Source organism: Lampris incognitus, chromosome 2, assembly GCF_029633865.1.
Source record: "Lampris incognitus isolate fLamInc1 chromosome 2, fLamInc1.hap2, whole genome shotgun sequence".
Taxonomy (NCBI): domain Eukaryota; kingdom Metazoa; phylum Chordata; class Actinopteri; order Lampriformes; family Lampridae; genus Lampris; species Lampris incognitus.
Genome location: NC_079212.1, coordinates 82,982,755 through 82,997,500, shown reverse-complemented (window position 1 = coordinate 82,997,500; position 14,746 = coordinate 82,982,755). Strand labels below are relative to the sequence as shown.

The 14,746-nt window shown below is 43.1% G+C and overlaps 1 protein-coding gene across 1 annotated transcript in view; it reads right to left on the bottom strand.

Moving 5' to 3' along the window:
- avil (advillin) overlaps window positions 1-14,746 on the bottom strand; it is an 80,439-nt gene that overhangs the window by 53,678 nt on the left and 12,015 nt on the right. The window contains exons 12-15 of the mRNA XM_056272934.1: window positions 9,137-9,295; window positions 8,781-8,960; window positions 7,814-7,965; window positions 6,043-6,187 (exon numbers count right to left, since the gene is read on the bottom strand). Coding sequence (XP_056128909.1) covers window positions 6,043-6,187; window positions 7,814-7,965; window positions 8,781-8,960; window positions 9,137-9,295 — 636 coding nt within the window. The remainder of the gene's footprint in view (window positions 1-6,042; window positions 6,188-7,813; window positions 7,966-8,780; window positions 8,961-9,136; window positions 9,296-14,746) is intronic.

The window sequence follows — 14,746 nt, the reverse complement described above, 5'->3', positions numbered from 1 at the left end:
AACCCAGTTGTTGTTATAACAATGTCATGTTGAAAAGATGTAAAAAAAAATGACATGTTGTTGTACTGTAAATGTACTGGGTTCAGATTTCAGGGGAGGCGTGTAGTGTATGGAGATACACACGAAAGCAAATGTTTTTATTTGCAGTAATATGTATTTTATGTTTGACCTCTGACCCTCGATGTCTATTGGTTGTGTGTGTTGTATAAATGTACGCGCGCCACTCTGGTGCGCGCCTCTTGGCAGAAGACGGAGCAAGAAGGTCACACATGTGTTTTCGTGCCCGCTTAACGCAGTCGTTTTGTAATGTTACTACGGTCTAGCAAATAAAAGAGGAAGACCAAGATGCACCTTGATCGTTGTATAATTCAGTTATCCTGGAGATACACGACAATAGCAAAGTGATTTGAAACGCCGCATGCTCGGCATGTCTTACCATAGGCTGGGCATTGCTCTCTGCCCCGCTTGTGACTGTTTCCACAATATTTACAGGTCCAATGTGGGTCTATCCTCGCCATTTTTCCTTGAGTTTCGTCCACGGCATTCACACTGTCTGTGTGCCCTTGTGAGCCCCCATCATTTTCATGTGTTTCTCTGTCAGTTCCGCAAGCCGACAGATTTCAACTGCTGCAGTTAGCGTCAGGTCTCGTTCGCGCAGCAAGCGCCTCCTGACGTCCTCACTTGCAGCACCTAGCGCGAGCCTGTCTCGAATCAGTTCGTCCTGAACTCGCATGGTGCTGCTTTCCCTTAGCCTCGTTAGAAAACTGTCTATCGGTTCAACCGTTTCTTGTTTGCAACACCCGAACACGTACCTCTCGTAGAAGTGATCCCCCAAAGCATCCAAGATAGCAGTTGGGTCTTTCTTTTGATCCTCGGTCAACGTGAGGTTGTGCATGTAAATATGACGGTGTGAATACTTGATCTACTCGCCTACCGGATGTGCTCGAGATCCTGCGACTACAGATGACAACATCATTACTTCACGCATTATGATTGGGTAGGGGCTTGGGTAAGGGCTAGTTCAGTTTAGGAACAGCGGGAAACAGTAGATTGACGTTAGACGCCGCTCGTTCGGTCGTCAAGAACCCTGAGCCTGCGGCCTCGCTCCTTAGACGCTGCTCGAGACTTCGGCCCTCTCACCTTTACTAAGGGGCAGATAAGCTTGTATATGGAAGGTATTGTGCATTTTATGACTAAAGCATGAAACTTTCTCCAGTGTTTCTATACACCATGAAGTTTGTTTGACGTGGAAACACCAGAATTGACCCCTGGAACTCGTCAGAGGGTGAACACATTTCGGGCTGTCAATTTTTTTTCACATTTTTCGCAGGCATAAAGGCAGTATAGATCAGACAACAAAAAGGAGAGTTCTGGAGCACACTGATCATCTTAAAATTGCTGTAATAGGTGAAGGCAGACTGACATTTCAACAGCAGTATAGGCTATATCATTTGTGTTTTATTTTCCAAACATGAACAAATGGGGGAAACACCCACCACACACAAAAACAAAAACTCAAAAAAGTGGACTTCACACAATTTGTGTTAAATTTGGCTGAACAGTGTTGTCATGTCGGCATCTCTTAACCCACCCTACGATGACATTATTAGTTCAGTATGGTCATGTGTTTCCTTTCTAAGCCTAACAGTCTCCTGAGCATAAGCAAAGGGCAGTACACTTGAGGGCAGCCTTTTTGCACTTGCAGCGCGCAGTACACCCTTTCTTGCAGCCACAATGGATAAGTTCGTAGCAGCTCTGTGAGGCTTCTGGAAGGGTGGTCCACAGTGGCTGCCATCCCATTGCGTCCTTCACCCAGCCCCAATCAGAAGGGCTTGGCAGCTGAGGGTCAAGAGGTCTGCTTTTGTACCAAGCCGCATCTTCCCTCCCTGAGACAAAGATGGTGGTGCTTCCTGGTTTTCGTGGCTGGAGAAATTGATCCAGATTGCCATCACGTATTTGGCAAGACACATACAGCCGTGAGAAGAGATTGCAATCACGCTTCAGTGTTTCAAGTTGTATCTGCTGCTTTGACTGTGTTTTCACTGGCGGGTGGCTGAAGAGAGGCATCTTGTTCTTGGGCAGGGTATCTGTGACTGGCTTTGCTCGCTGCTCCAGCCGTTCTTCCACAAAGGTCTTGTACTGTTGTGCCCCCAAGGACTCCACCTTCCTCACTGTGTCTGCAACTGATGAATTCATGATATCTCTGGAGTCAAGCACCAGAAGACCCCGACTCTTTTCAAGAAATGGGTTCCCCATCTCTTCGATCACTGCTGTGAGGGACCTAACATGCTTCACGAAGGCTTCTTGCACTGCTGGCTGCTGCTCATGGTGACGGTTTTCACTTTTTGGGGAGCTTTCAATTCTCAAAATCTGTAGTCATTCTGGCAATTTCTGGTCCTGCCACCATCCAGCAATGCAGTGCCCCAGGATACTCTGTCAGGCCAATTGCTCCACCAGATACTTTGATTAGTGCATTGTTGTGTTCATGGCAGTGCTCAATTGCCATAGCTGAGAACTTGCAATTTGTTTTATACACAACAAACTTCCCGGCACGGAATTCCTCCAGGATTGCTGGATGTTTATCAGAGAGGACCATCATGTCACGAACATGTACTGAGAGCCACCTGGAGTAGTGAGTGTGGCCCAGAGCAAACATCCAGGGTAGGAGCTGTGTGAGCTGAAAGTTGCCCTCCCGCAGTGATCTGATGTACATGAGCATTAGGACCTCGAGTGATAGGGTTTTTAACCAGTAGTCGAAATGCATGTTTTCAATGACTTGCTGTAGGCACCATTCTTCAAATGTTGGAGGGACTGCTTCAGATGTGCAGTGCTGATTGTAGGCCCGGTGAAGTAGCTTGCGCAGGTTAGCATAAGCTATATTTTATTCGACAGGCCTTGTGCCACTGTGCCCTGTTGTTCATCACTGTGGCTTCTATGCTATTTCCATCATCCAGCCGGTACAGATCCAGCTAAGCTGGTATTTGTCTAATTTCCTGAAATGCAAGGAGATCCCTGGCCAATGACACATAACCACTGCCTACTGGTGGCTTGCTTGACCTGGCAGGGCATTGCAAATCTTCCCCTGTTTCTATTTGGCAGAGAGCACAGAGTTCCCAGTTAGTGGGGCAATGCAGCTTAGAATGCTTAGATGTAGAAGGCTGGGCTGGATCAATCAGTATATGGCGTTTTGACATGACGCAGACAGTGTTGAAGTGTCAAAGATCTGAAGAGTGCAGTAGCTAGCTAGCCAGTAGCTAGCTGACACATACAGAGGGATCCTGTAATGCACAAGAACATACCACATTGTAAGTGTATATTCATATTATTTTAAAAATTTATACTACATTCATAGTGAGTGAAATGTCATTAACACCCTCTTTGGAGGAAGTAAGGGTGAAGAAGTTAGAGGTGGATTTGCTAACACTACTTCATTTCATTCATCAACAGCTAGCTAGTATAAGATGCACTTAAAATACATAGCCTATAAATAATGTGAACATGAATGAAATGAAATAGCTACCTAGCTAGCTATTTAATTTCATTCATCAACAGCTAGCTAGTATAAGTTGCACTTTAAATACATAGCCTATAAATAATGTGAACATTTTTTTCATAAAATATTGCCATAACGGCACAAAAGTAATTACGCTGATTCAGTATAGTCTTTGATCAGAAAGAACATGATTAAATTACTCACTTCTCCAGACATCAAAATGTCACTCTTCTCTCGTGTGCACTCCTGTGAGTCTTCATGTCCAAATCACACCTGTGAAGTACAGTAAGCGGTGCGGCCTAGCTCTACTGCCCTCTGCTGGTCTGCAATGGTAGTATCATGCTATGAACTGACACACATTGACACAAGGCGATGGCTGAGCAAATAAATGCAGTTCTAGCAAAGATATACATTATTATAATGGAGAGTGATGGGTCAAAAACTGGAAAAATGCAATGCTGAGGTCAATGACCTTTCAAGGTCACCAGAGGTCAGACAGAAAGTGTTTCCACATCTGAAATAAAACCTTGGGGTATGTAGATTATACAGTGCATCCGGAAAGTATTCACACCCCTTCACTTTTCCCACATTTTGTTATGTTATAGCCTTATTCCAAAATTGATTAAATTCATTTTTTTTCTCATCAATCTACACACAATACCCCATAATGACAAAGTGAAAAAGGTTTTGTAGAAATTTTTGCAAATTTATTAAAAATAAAATACTGAAATATTTTATGTACATAAGTATTCACACCCTTTACTCAGTACTTGGTTGAGGCACCCTTGGCAGCGATTACAGCCTCAAGTCTTCTTGGGTATGAAGCTACAATCTTGTCACACCTATATTTGGGGTATTTCTCCCATTCTTCTCTGCAGATCCTCTCGAGCTCTGTAAGGTTAGATGGGGAGCGTCGCTGCACAGCTATTTTCAGGTCTTTCCAGAGATGTTCAATGGGGTTCAAGTCTGGGCTCTGGCTGGGCGACTCAAGGACATTCACAGACTTGTCCCGAAGCCACTCCTTCGTTGTCTTGGCTGTGCGCTTAGGGTCGTTGTCATGTTGAACGGTAAACCTTTGCCCCAGTCTGAGGTCCTGAGCGCTCTGGAGCAGGTTTTCATCAAGGATCTCTCTGTACTTTGCTCCATTCATCTTTCCCTTCATCCTGACTAGTCTCCCAGTTCCTGCCGCTGAAGAACATCCCCACAGCATGATGCTGCCACCACCATGCTTCACTGTAGGAATGGTATTAGCAAGGTGATGAGAGCTGCCTGGTTTCCTCCAGATGTGACGTTTGGCATTCAGGCCAAAGAGTTCAATCTTGGTTTCATCAGACCAGAGAATCTTGTTTCTCATGGTCTGAGAGTCCTTTAGGTGCTTTCTGGCAAACTCCAAGCGGGCTGTCATGTGCCTTTTACTGAGCAGAGGCTTCCGTCTGGCCACCTACACCATAAAGGCCTGATTGGTGGAGGGCTGCAGAGATGGTTGTCCTTCTGGAAGGTTCTCCCATCTCCACAGAGGAACGCTGGAGCTCTGTCAGAGTGACTATCGGGTTCTTGGTCACCTCCCTGACAAAGGCCCTTCTCCCCCGATTGCTCAGTTTGGCTGGGCGGCCAGCTCTAGGAAGAGTCCTGATGGATCCAAACCTCTTCCATTTACGAATGATGGAGACCACTGTGCCTTTTGTACCCTTCCCCAGATCTGTGCCTCGATACAATCCTGTCTCGGAGGTCCACAGACAATTCCTTTGACTTCATGGCTTGGTTTCTGCTCTGACATGCACTGTCAACAGTGGGACCTTATATAGACAGTTGAATTTACTACAGGTGGACTCCAATCAAGATGTAGAAACATCTCAAGGATGATCAATGGAAATAGGATGAACCTGAGCTCAATTTTGAGTGTCATAGCAAAGGGTGTGAATACTTATGTACATGCAATATTTCAGCCTTTTATTTTTAGTAAATTAGCAAAAATTTCTACAAAACCTTTTTCACTTTGTCATTATGGGGTATTGTGTGTAGATTGATGAGAAAAAAGAGGAATTTAATCCATGTTGGAATAAGGCTGTAACATAACAAAATGTGGGGAAAGTGAAGGGGTGTGAATACTTTCCAGATGCAGTGTATGCTGAAAGTTTCGTGCTTTAGTCATAAAATGCACAATTGATTTGCTTATCTGCCCCACCATCTATGTCAATGTGGATTGTAAAAAACACACAGCCAAATAACAATAAAGCTAGCTAGCAAAATAATCAGTGACGCCATATGTAGTCGAAGGACCCTGAGTCAATATTGTACCCGAGCAGAAGTCTCAGCGAGGCTGCCTGCATGTCTTTCGGCTTCTCATGTAGACCTGTTGCTAGCAAAAAAAATCCTCGAATTCTGCTCAAAAAACTTCCCAATTCTTTCCCAAATCCCCGGACATTTGCATGCCCGCGGGCGTCGGAATGCTACTCGTCATGGCGTGGATTTATTAGTTTATTTGGTAGCTAAACCACTTCTGGCACCATATTTCAGCTCAAATGAACGATTAGCAGTGTCTCTGATACCTGGTCCCATGTGTCTAGTAGCATGACGTCATCCTGCGTGAGGTCATCCTGTGTGAACTGGGGCACCTCTGTTACCATAAAGCGGCCAGTCTTATTTGAGCACTCAAACAGACGCGGTGGGTGGTCTAAAACAGTCTGTTGTAATCTTCACACACACACACACACACACACACACACACACACACACACACACACACACACACACACACACACACACACACGACCCCAAAAGTGTAATAATATAATAACTTTACTTACATATATAGCACTTTTCTAAAACAACGTTACAAAGTACAAAAAGGCAAGTATAAGAGTAATTACAAGTAATAGATATAAGTAATTATAGGTAATAGGTGTAAGTAATATATATATAAATAATAGATATGGTTGATAGATATAAGTAATAGATATAAGTAACAGATATAAGTAATTATAAGTAATAGATATAAGTAATTATAAGTAATAGGTATAAGTAATAGACATGGTTGATAGATATAAATAAGAGATATAAGTAATATTAGTAATTATAAGTAATAGATATAAGTGATAGATATAAGTAATAGCGATAAGTAACAGATATAAGTAATAGATATTAGTAATTCTAAGTAACAGATATAAGTAATAGAGTTTAGTAATTATAAGTAATAGATATAATGGATAGACATAAGTAATATATATAAGTAATAGATATAAGTAGTAGATATAAGTAATAGGTATAAGTAATACATATAAGTAATAGGTACAAGAAATAGATATAAGTAATAGATATGGTTGATAGATATAATTAAGAGATATAAGTAACATGTTAGTAATATAGGTAATGGCTATAAGTCATAGATATAAGTAATATATATTAGTAATTATAAGTAATAGATATAAGTAATAGATATACATGATAGATATAAGTAATAGATATGGTTGATAGATATAAGTAAGAGATATAAATAAGAGCTATAAGTAATATTAGTAATTATAAGTAATAGATATGTGATAGATATAAGTAATAGCGATAAGTAACAGATATAAGTAATAGATATTAGTAATTCTAAGTAACAGATATAAATAATAGAGTTTAGTAATTATAAGTAATAGATATAATGGATAGACATAAGTAATATATATAAGTAATAGATATTAGTAATTATAAGTAATAGATATAAGTAGTAGATATAAGTAATCGGTATAAGTAATACATATAAGTAATAGGTACAAGAAACAGATATAAGTAATAGATATGGTTGATAGATATAATTAAGAGATATAAGTAACAGATGTTAGTAATATAGGTAATGGCTATAAGTCATAGATATAAGTAATATATATTAGTAATTATAAGTAATAGATATAAGTAATAGATATACGTGATAGATATAAGTAATAGATATGGTTGATAGATATAAGTAATAGGTACAAGTAATAGATATGGTTGGTAGATATAAGTAAGAGATCTAAGTAAGAGATATTACTAATATAAGTAATGGATATATGTAATAGATATAATTAATAGATATTAGTAATTATAAGTAAGAGATATAAGTAATAGGTATAAGTGATAGATATAAGTAATAGATATGGTTGATAGATATAAGTACTAGATATAAGTAATCAGTATAATGAGTAATAGGTATGATTGATAGATATAAGTAATAGATATAAGTAATAGGATAAAGGTGTTTCTATGATCACTGTAATTTTTATGACATTTGAACTGAGTTTTAGATCTCATTGGTTTGCTGGTCCAATTTATAACCTACTCCCCTCGTGTCATTACCTCTTCTCACTGGCATAAGGTGCTTTCCCACCAAGCAATTCCCAGAATTCAGTAGGTTCCTGACCCTCAGCTACCGTCTCCTCACCGATACAATTTCGTCCTATCACAGAGCTGATCTCCTTTGCCATGGCCCTCTCGTCTCCACTTGAACCCTTGCAAAACAGTAACAATTACATCACATCCTTTACGTACATACTGCTGCAGAGTCAAGCTGAGTGGAGGTGGCTGCATACTGTAGTTACTGCAAGTGTGATGAGGCAGTGAAATGGGGTCAAGTATAGGTGTATCATCCATCCATTCATCCATTTTCCAAGCCGCTTATCCTAATCAGGGTCGCGAGGATGCTGGAGCCTATCCCAGCAGTCATTGGGCAGCAGGCGGGGAGACACCTTGGACAGGCCGCCAGGCCATCGCAGGGCACACACACACACACACACACACACACACACACACACACACACACACACACACACACACACACACACACACACACACACACACACACACACACACACACACACACACACACACACATTCACACCTAGGGACAATTTAGTAAGTCCGATTCACCTGACCTACATGTCTTTGGACTGTGGGAGGAAACCGGAGCACCTGGATCAAAAGGAGGACCAATAGGCCTCCATCCAGCCATTGTGTCAGATGCCAGACAGGGAGCTGAAAAACCGGATTGTCTCTCCAAAAGCCGGGCATATGGTCATGTAGGGTGCACAATAGCCAGCAGTTAGGGAAGACTAGCCCTCTTTAGCCTACATTACCCGCTGCCCCTGATTTCACTGGCCCATGGGTCACAGAAATGGCTGAACTTATTCAAAAATATGTGAACAAACCAGCTGAGTATTTCTATAATTGGATACGTGTATCATTTACAGTTGAAATGAGAAGAAAAAACCGAGGATTTCCTCAGTGTCTCTTTTTCTTCTTGGTATTCTGATGACATCTGTCCTACCTTCCCACACCAAACATACATTGCTGATTGGCTCTTCAGCAAAAAGACATCGTTGGAGTTGAGGGAAGGGGCCAGGGCCGGCACCTCAATGGCTTTGGTGTTGAAGGGGTCGGAACCGTGGATCTGGAACAGTCTTATTGGTGGTTCCGGGTCAGAACCACCCTTCCTAGAAGTGCCGCCCTGAAGAAGAATAAAGAGGGTGTAAAGATCTATTGTTACTGCTATTTGCACTGTACATTCTAGTCAGAACTTAGTCATTATCGACCATGAATAATTTGAAGTCACAGATCTGTGAGAAGAGAAACTCAAATGAATGTCTCCAGTTACATTACTACAAGTACAGCAGATGCTCATACCTCAAAGATGACCATTTTACCCTTGAACATGGCCATAAAGTGTCTCGGTTCTTTTCCCATGGCTACTCTTATTTGCACTGGCTCTCCTCCATACTTCTGGTCCAGCTCGACAGCCTGAAATGCTGAGGCTGCCAACTCGTCCTGTGAAGCATGACGCCCCTAAAGACAACATTTTGTAAAAAGCAACAACTGTAGTATTACTGTGAAAAATACACGAAGTGTGGAATGAAGAATCAGTAGCGTATCGTGGGGTTTCAGTCAGGGCCTTCAGTAATGAACTGCAACCCCCCCCCCACACACACACACACAAATTTCTCATTTGGATGACGATACAGTCAACACAGCGACATACAAAATACACTGTCATGCACTATATGCACTACTGCATCAACATCAACAAGACAGCTGATCTTCAACCAGCACAAGGCCCACCACTGTGCACTATAGCAGCTATGGCAGCATCACCATCACTTCTTCCTTTATATCCCCCAGAAACCCGCCTGCACACGCACACCGCATGGCACAAAAACAACTACTGCACTTGGTAGAGTGCAGATCTCCGCCAGGCGCATCCCCCCTTCTCCGGTGCTCCGACTTGGTGACAAACCACCCTTTTTTCACCTACCGTAAGAAGGGGCCCTTATTAAAAGACTTCAGATGTGCTTAACCATTGCAGTTTTCATGATACTTCAAACATCATGACACCAGAAAGCTGACGGATTGTTGTCAAACTTGAGGAAGGCAAGGCATTAACAACTCAAACTTTGGTTTGGCAGTTGCTCTACTAGGACAGTATCACATGTAGAGCTGTTACGTACGTATGTTCAATCACAATACTTATTTGTGTAAGAAACGGATACATACCAGACATAAAATGTTCTCCACAAATCTTCACGTTTGACATTTGCTCTTCTGACCACGTCTTCCAGTCCCCGCGACGGAACGCATGAATCCACGCCTGTCTTCTTCGTTTTTTGGTTGGAGTTTTCCCTTTCGGCATGCGATAAAAATGCAGATGCTTGCTTTTACCATCTTCACGATTTTTGCAACCGACAACGCAACAACAGTGAGGCATTTCGTTCCGTTTTAAATTAATTTCCCCGTGATGATCGGTTCGAAATAAACATAGTAATATTTACAAACACAAGACTCGTGGCCCCTTTTTGCCTCACGGTCTGCGCACGCACATTTGACGCATGTAAGTAAGTGAACACATCTACGGCACTTCCACGTCTAATCCCACTCATGGTGTCAGTTATACAAACATGGCGGCGAGGTGAATAGTGAATTATTTTTGGTTCCTGCAGTTCTCCTGTGCTGAGATCAGCAGTGAATAATTTAATGATTTGCGTAACACGATTTGCGTCTCATTTCTCATTTATTTTCAGCACTCATGCACGAATACATAATGAGCACTGTCACTGCGCGCGGCATCGGTCGAGCGAGATAGAATGAAGAGAGGGAGCGGCGATAGTGAGAACAAACGTTTTCCCAAGGTTTTCAATCACCGCAACCATGAGAGGTTCTTGATCATACAGTCATAACTGTGCACAGAAGAATAAATAGGCTGATAGGTCCAGTAGTTTGGATGCAAACACGCAACTTCTTGGCGGAGATAACGAAAAGGTTTCCACAACTGATATGTAGAGTTCACCAGTCACTCGCGCAACTTCAACAGATTCAATAAAGTGTGGCCACAATTTTATCAGTGCACCGCCTTCAATTAAATAAGAAAAATGTGCCCACCACCTGTAGTGATATAACGCCATGTATATCCACTGGAACTACACTAGGTGTTATGTACTACCCGGACTGTTATTATGGTTACACCACTACCATGTATGGTTATTACGTCTGCCTACTGAGCCACGATTAAACCTGAGTTCTATAACCCGGTGTGGTCATTGATCCTCGACCAATACTACCCCAAGTATTACTTCATGGTGGCAGCGGTAAAGTACTCTCTATGAAGAATGAAGATAGACTGATAAAATTGTCCGTGGATAATTTCTGTCATCATTCAAGCAAGAGTGCGCCGGAGCTGAGCTAGCCGCAAAGCTAACTAACTAGCTAGTAACAGGAGACGTCATGGCATCGCATCTACCGACGATGAATTGGTCAGACCCGGACCTGGGTGAGGCAATTTCACTGTATAAACAGAAAATGACTCTGTATTTAGAAGATGAAGAAATAAATGGCGCAGCTAAACAAGCTAGGAAAATATGTCGTGGAATCGGAGATGAAGGATTAAAAAGACTGAACGCCATAGGTCTCACCGATGATGAAAAGAAAAAGCCTGCCAAACTATGGGACTTCTTTGAAAAACAGCTAAAGTTGAACGTAAATTTAAGAATCCATAGACTGCAACTGATGCAACACAGACAGAAACCAGACGAGAATATTGATGATTTTGTGACCAGAGCCAGAACACTAGCACAGAAATGTCAGTTTTCAGACGAAGAGCTTAACGAGCGTATGATTGAGCTTATTATTGCGAGCACTCCCCATGATGCCCTGAGGAATGATCTGTACAGCAAACCAAAAGGATATTCCTTAGCAGAGGTTCTGGCCGAGGGACGAAAATATGAAGCCCTGACAGCAGGCAATGAACAGTTAGACAAACTTAGCCTGTCACACAATGAGAGAATCCACGCTGTGGACAGGGACCGCATATGTCGTAACTGTGGGAGAAGCCACAAACCACGTCGATGTCCTGCATATGATGATGAATGCAATGCATGTGGTGCAAAAGGTCACTGGGAGCGGTGCTGCAGGAAGGCCAAACGAGAGCGCCAGGAACACTCCAGCCAGAGCAGGAGCAGGGGAAGTAAGTCCCACACACCACAAGACAAACGGCACAAGCGCAAAACCTATATAGACAAAAAGCAACAGAGCAGGACTCGCATACATGCTGTAGAGAGTAGCAGTGAAACAGACAGTGAGAACGAAAGTACTTACCAGAAACAGTTCCACTCCATAACTATCAGTGAAAAGTGCATGCATAGCATAGACAGCAAGCCAGCCAGAGAGGAGGAGTACACAGTCCTGAAGGTGACACCACCTGACCTACCTGGTCGTGGATACACACTATGTCTGAAGATAGACACAGGTGCGTCAGGCAACACACTCCCATTGCGTACCTTCAAGCAGATGTACGGTGAAAATGCATGCACCCAGAAACGACTGAAAAAAACCAACAGGAGGCTATCAGCATACAGTGGTCACGCCATCCCCTGCCTAGGCACCATTGACATTCCATGCCAGTACAAAGAATCCAAATGGATCAATGCAAGGTTCTAGGTTGTAGACGTACCAGGGCCAGCCATAGTTGGGCTGCCAACATGTGAACTGTTAAACCTAGTGACTGTCAATGTAGATGCAGTGACCAAGAAAGGACATGCAAACCAGAAAAAAGTCAACACAAGACAGACAAAACCCAAAATGACCATATCTAACAGTGCAGACCTGAAGAGAGCATACCCAGACCAGTTTGACAAAATTGGCAACTTCAGTGGAAAGGCCAAGCTCTTCCTGAAAAAGGATGCTGAACCATTCATAGACCCACCACGTAAGTGCAGCATTCACATCAAAGACAAACTTAAAGATGAACTGAATAACCTAGTCGAACAAGATGTGTTAAGAAAAGTAGAACAGCACACAGACTGGTGCTCGAGTCTGGCATACAGCACAAAGAAAGACGGTTCCCTTCGCATATGCTTAGACCCCCAAAAGCTTAATGCCAGCCTTAGGAGATGCCCACACAATATTCCTACTGTGGAGGAACTGAACCCGAAGTTTGCAAATGCAAAAATATTCAGCAAACTTGACGCAAAAGCTGGATATTGGTCAATACAACTAGAGGAAGAGTCACAACTGCTAACCACATTCCGAACTCCATTTGGTAGATACTGCTGGAAACGTTTGCCATTTGGTCTCAGTGTCTCTCAAGATCTCTTCCAGGCAAAGATGGACCAAATCCTGGAGGGGCTCGACGGTGTCGTCAGCATAGCCGATGATATCGCAGTCTACGGAGCAAGCGAAGAGGAGCATGACAGGAACCTGACCAACCTGATGGAGAGAGCAGCCAAGACAGGTATTGTGTTCAATAGTGACAAGTGCACAATCAAACAGACAAGCATCTCATTCTTTGGCAACCTGTACACAGACAAAGGTATCAAACCTGACCCAGCCAAAATCAGGGACATCCAGAAAATGCCGACACCCCAGAACAAAGATGAACTGAGCAGATTCTTGGGGATGCTGACCTACCTGTCACCCTACATCCCAAAGTTCGCAGACAAAGCACACACACTGAGGGTGCTGCTGAAAAGTGACGTGCCTTGGACATGGGACACTGACCACCAAAAGAGCTTTGAGGACCTGAAATCAGTTATCAACGAACATGACTGCCTGAAGTACTATGATCCAAACACACCTCTGACACTTGAGGTCGATGCATCACAGAAAGGACTGGGCGTGGCATTAGTGCAGAACAAAAGACCCATAGCTTTTGGCTCAAAGACACTGGACGACTGCCAATCCAGGTACAGCAACATAGAGCGAGAAATGCTGGCCATAGTCTATGGAATGCAGCGATACCATACCTACCTGTATGGGAAGTCATTCATTGTAGTTACAGACCACAAACCCCTCGTTACCATATGCACAAAGCCACTGCATGCCGCTCCGCCACGGCTTCAGCGAATGCTGATAAAAACACAAGGATACAACTATGAGGTCACGTATCGACCAGGAAACCAGATGGTCCTGGCAGACACACTCAGCCGACTACCCAACCCTGAGAACAACAGCAACATCGAGCTGGACGAGCGCATTGACGGAATAGAGGCAGAAGTCGAGGATCCAGAGATGCTCACTGTTGCAATGATAAACTTCTCTCCCGAGAAACAGGACGCACTCCGCACGGAAACCACCAGCGACCCCAGACTCAATGCACTGAAAGAGCTGATCCACCAGGGATGGCCAGACAACATCAAAGCTCTACCAAGACAACTACGTGAGTACTGGTCATTCAGAGATGAGCTCGCAGTTGAAGCAGGAGTCACACAAAAGGAGGGCTCTGAATATGTTTATATTTTGATACTGTAAAAATTGAAAACTAAACAGGGGAGATGTAGTGATATAACGCCATGTATATATACTGGAACTACACTAGGTGTTATGTACTACCCGGACTGTTATTATGGTTACACCACTACCATGTATGGTTATTACGTCTGCCTACTGAGCCGCGATTAAACCTGAGTTCTACAACCCGGTGTGGTCATTGATCCTCGACCAATACTACCCCAAGTATTACTTCACCACCCTGGAGTTGAAGTTCCACCTCACTTGAGAGACTCGTGGCAGCTTTCTCTCGCTAAATTCATCCAGCAATTTAGTCCACTTATGAGAACGTGTAAAAAATGCAGATAATCCTACCAGATTCGCCAAACAAAAACAAAAACCACTAAAAAGACCGGCAACAAGATCGTCAGTAGCCGGGAATGCGGCGGCCATTGCGGATAGTTTGCTCACAACCTGCCACGATCACAAATCCACGAAATTAACACAGCGAATATTTGCTTTCCATTCACCTCCATTCTGAGT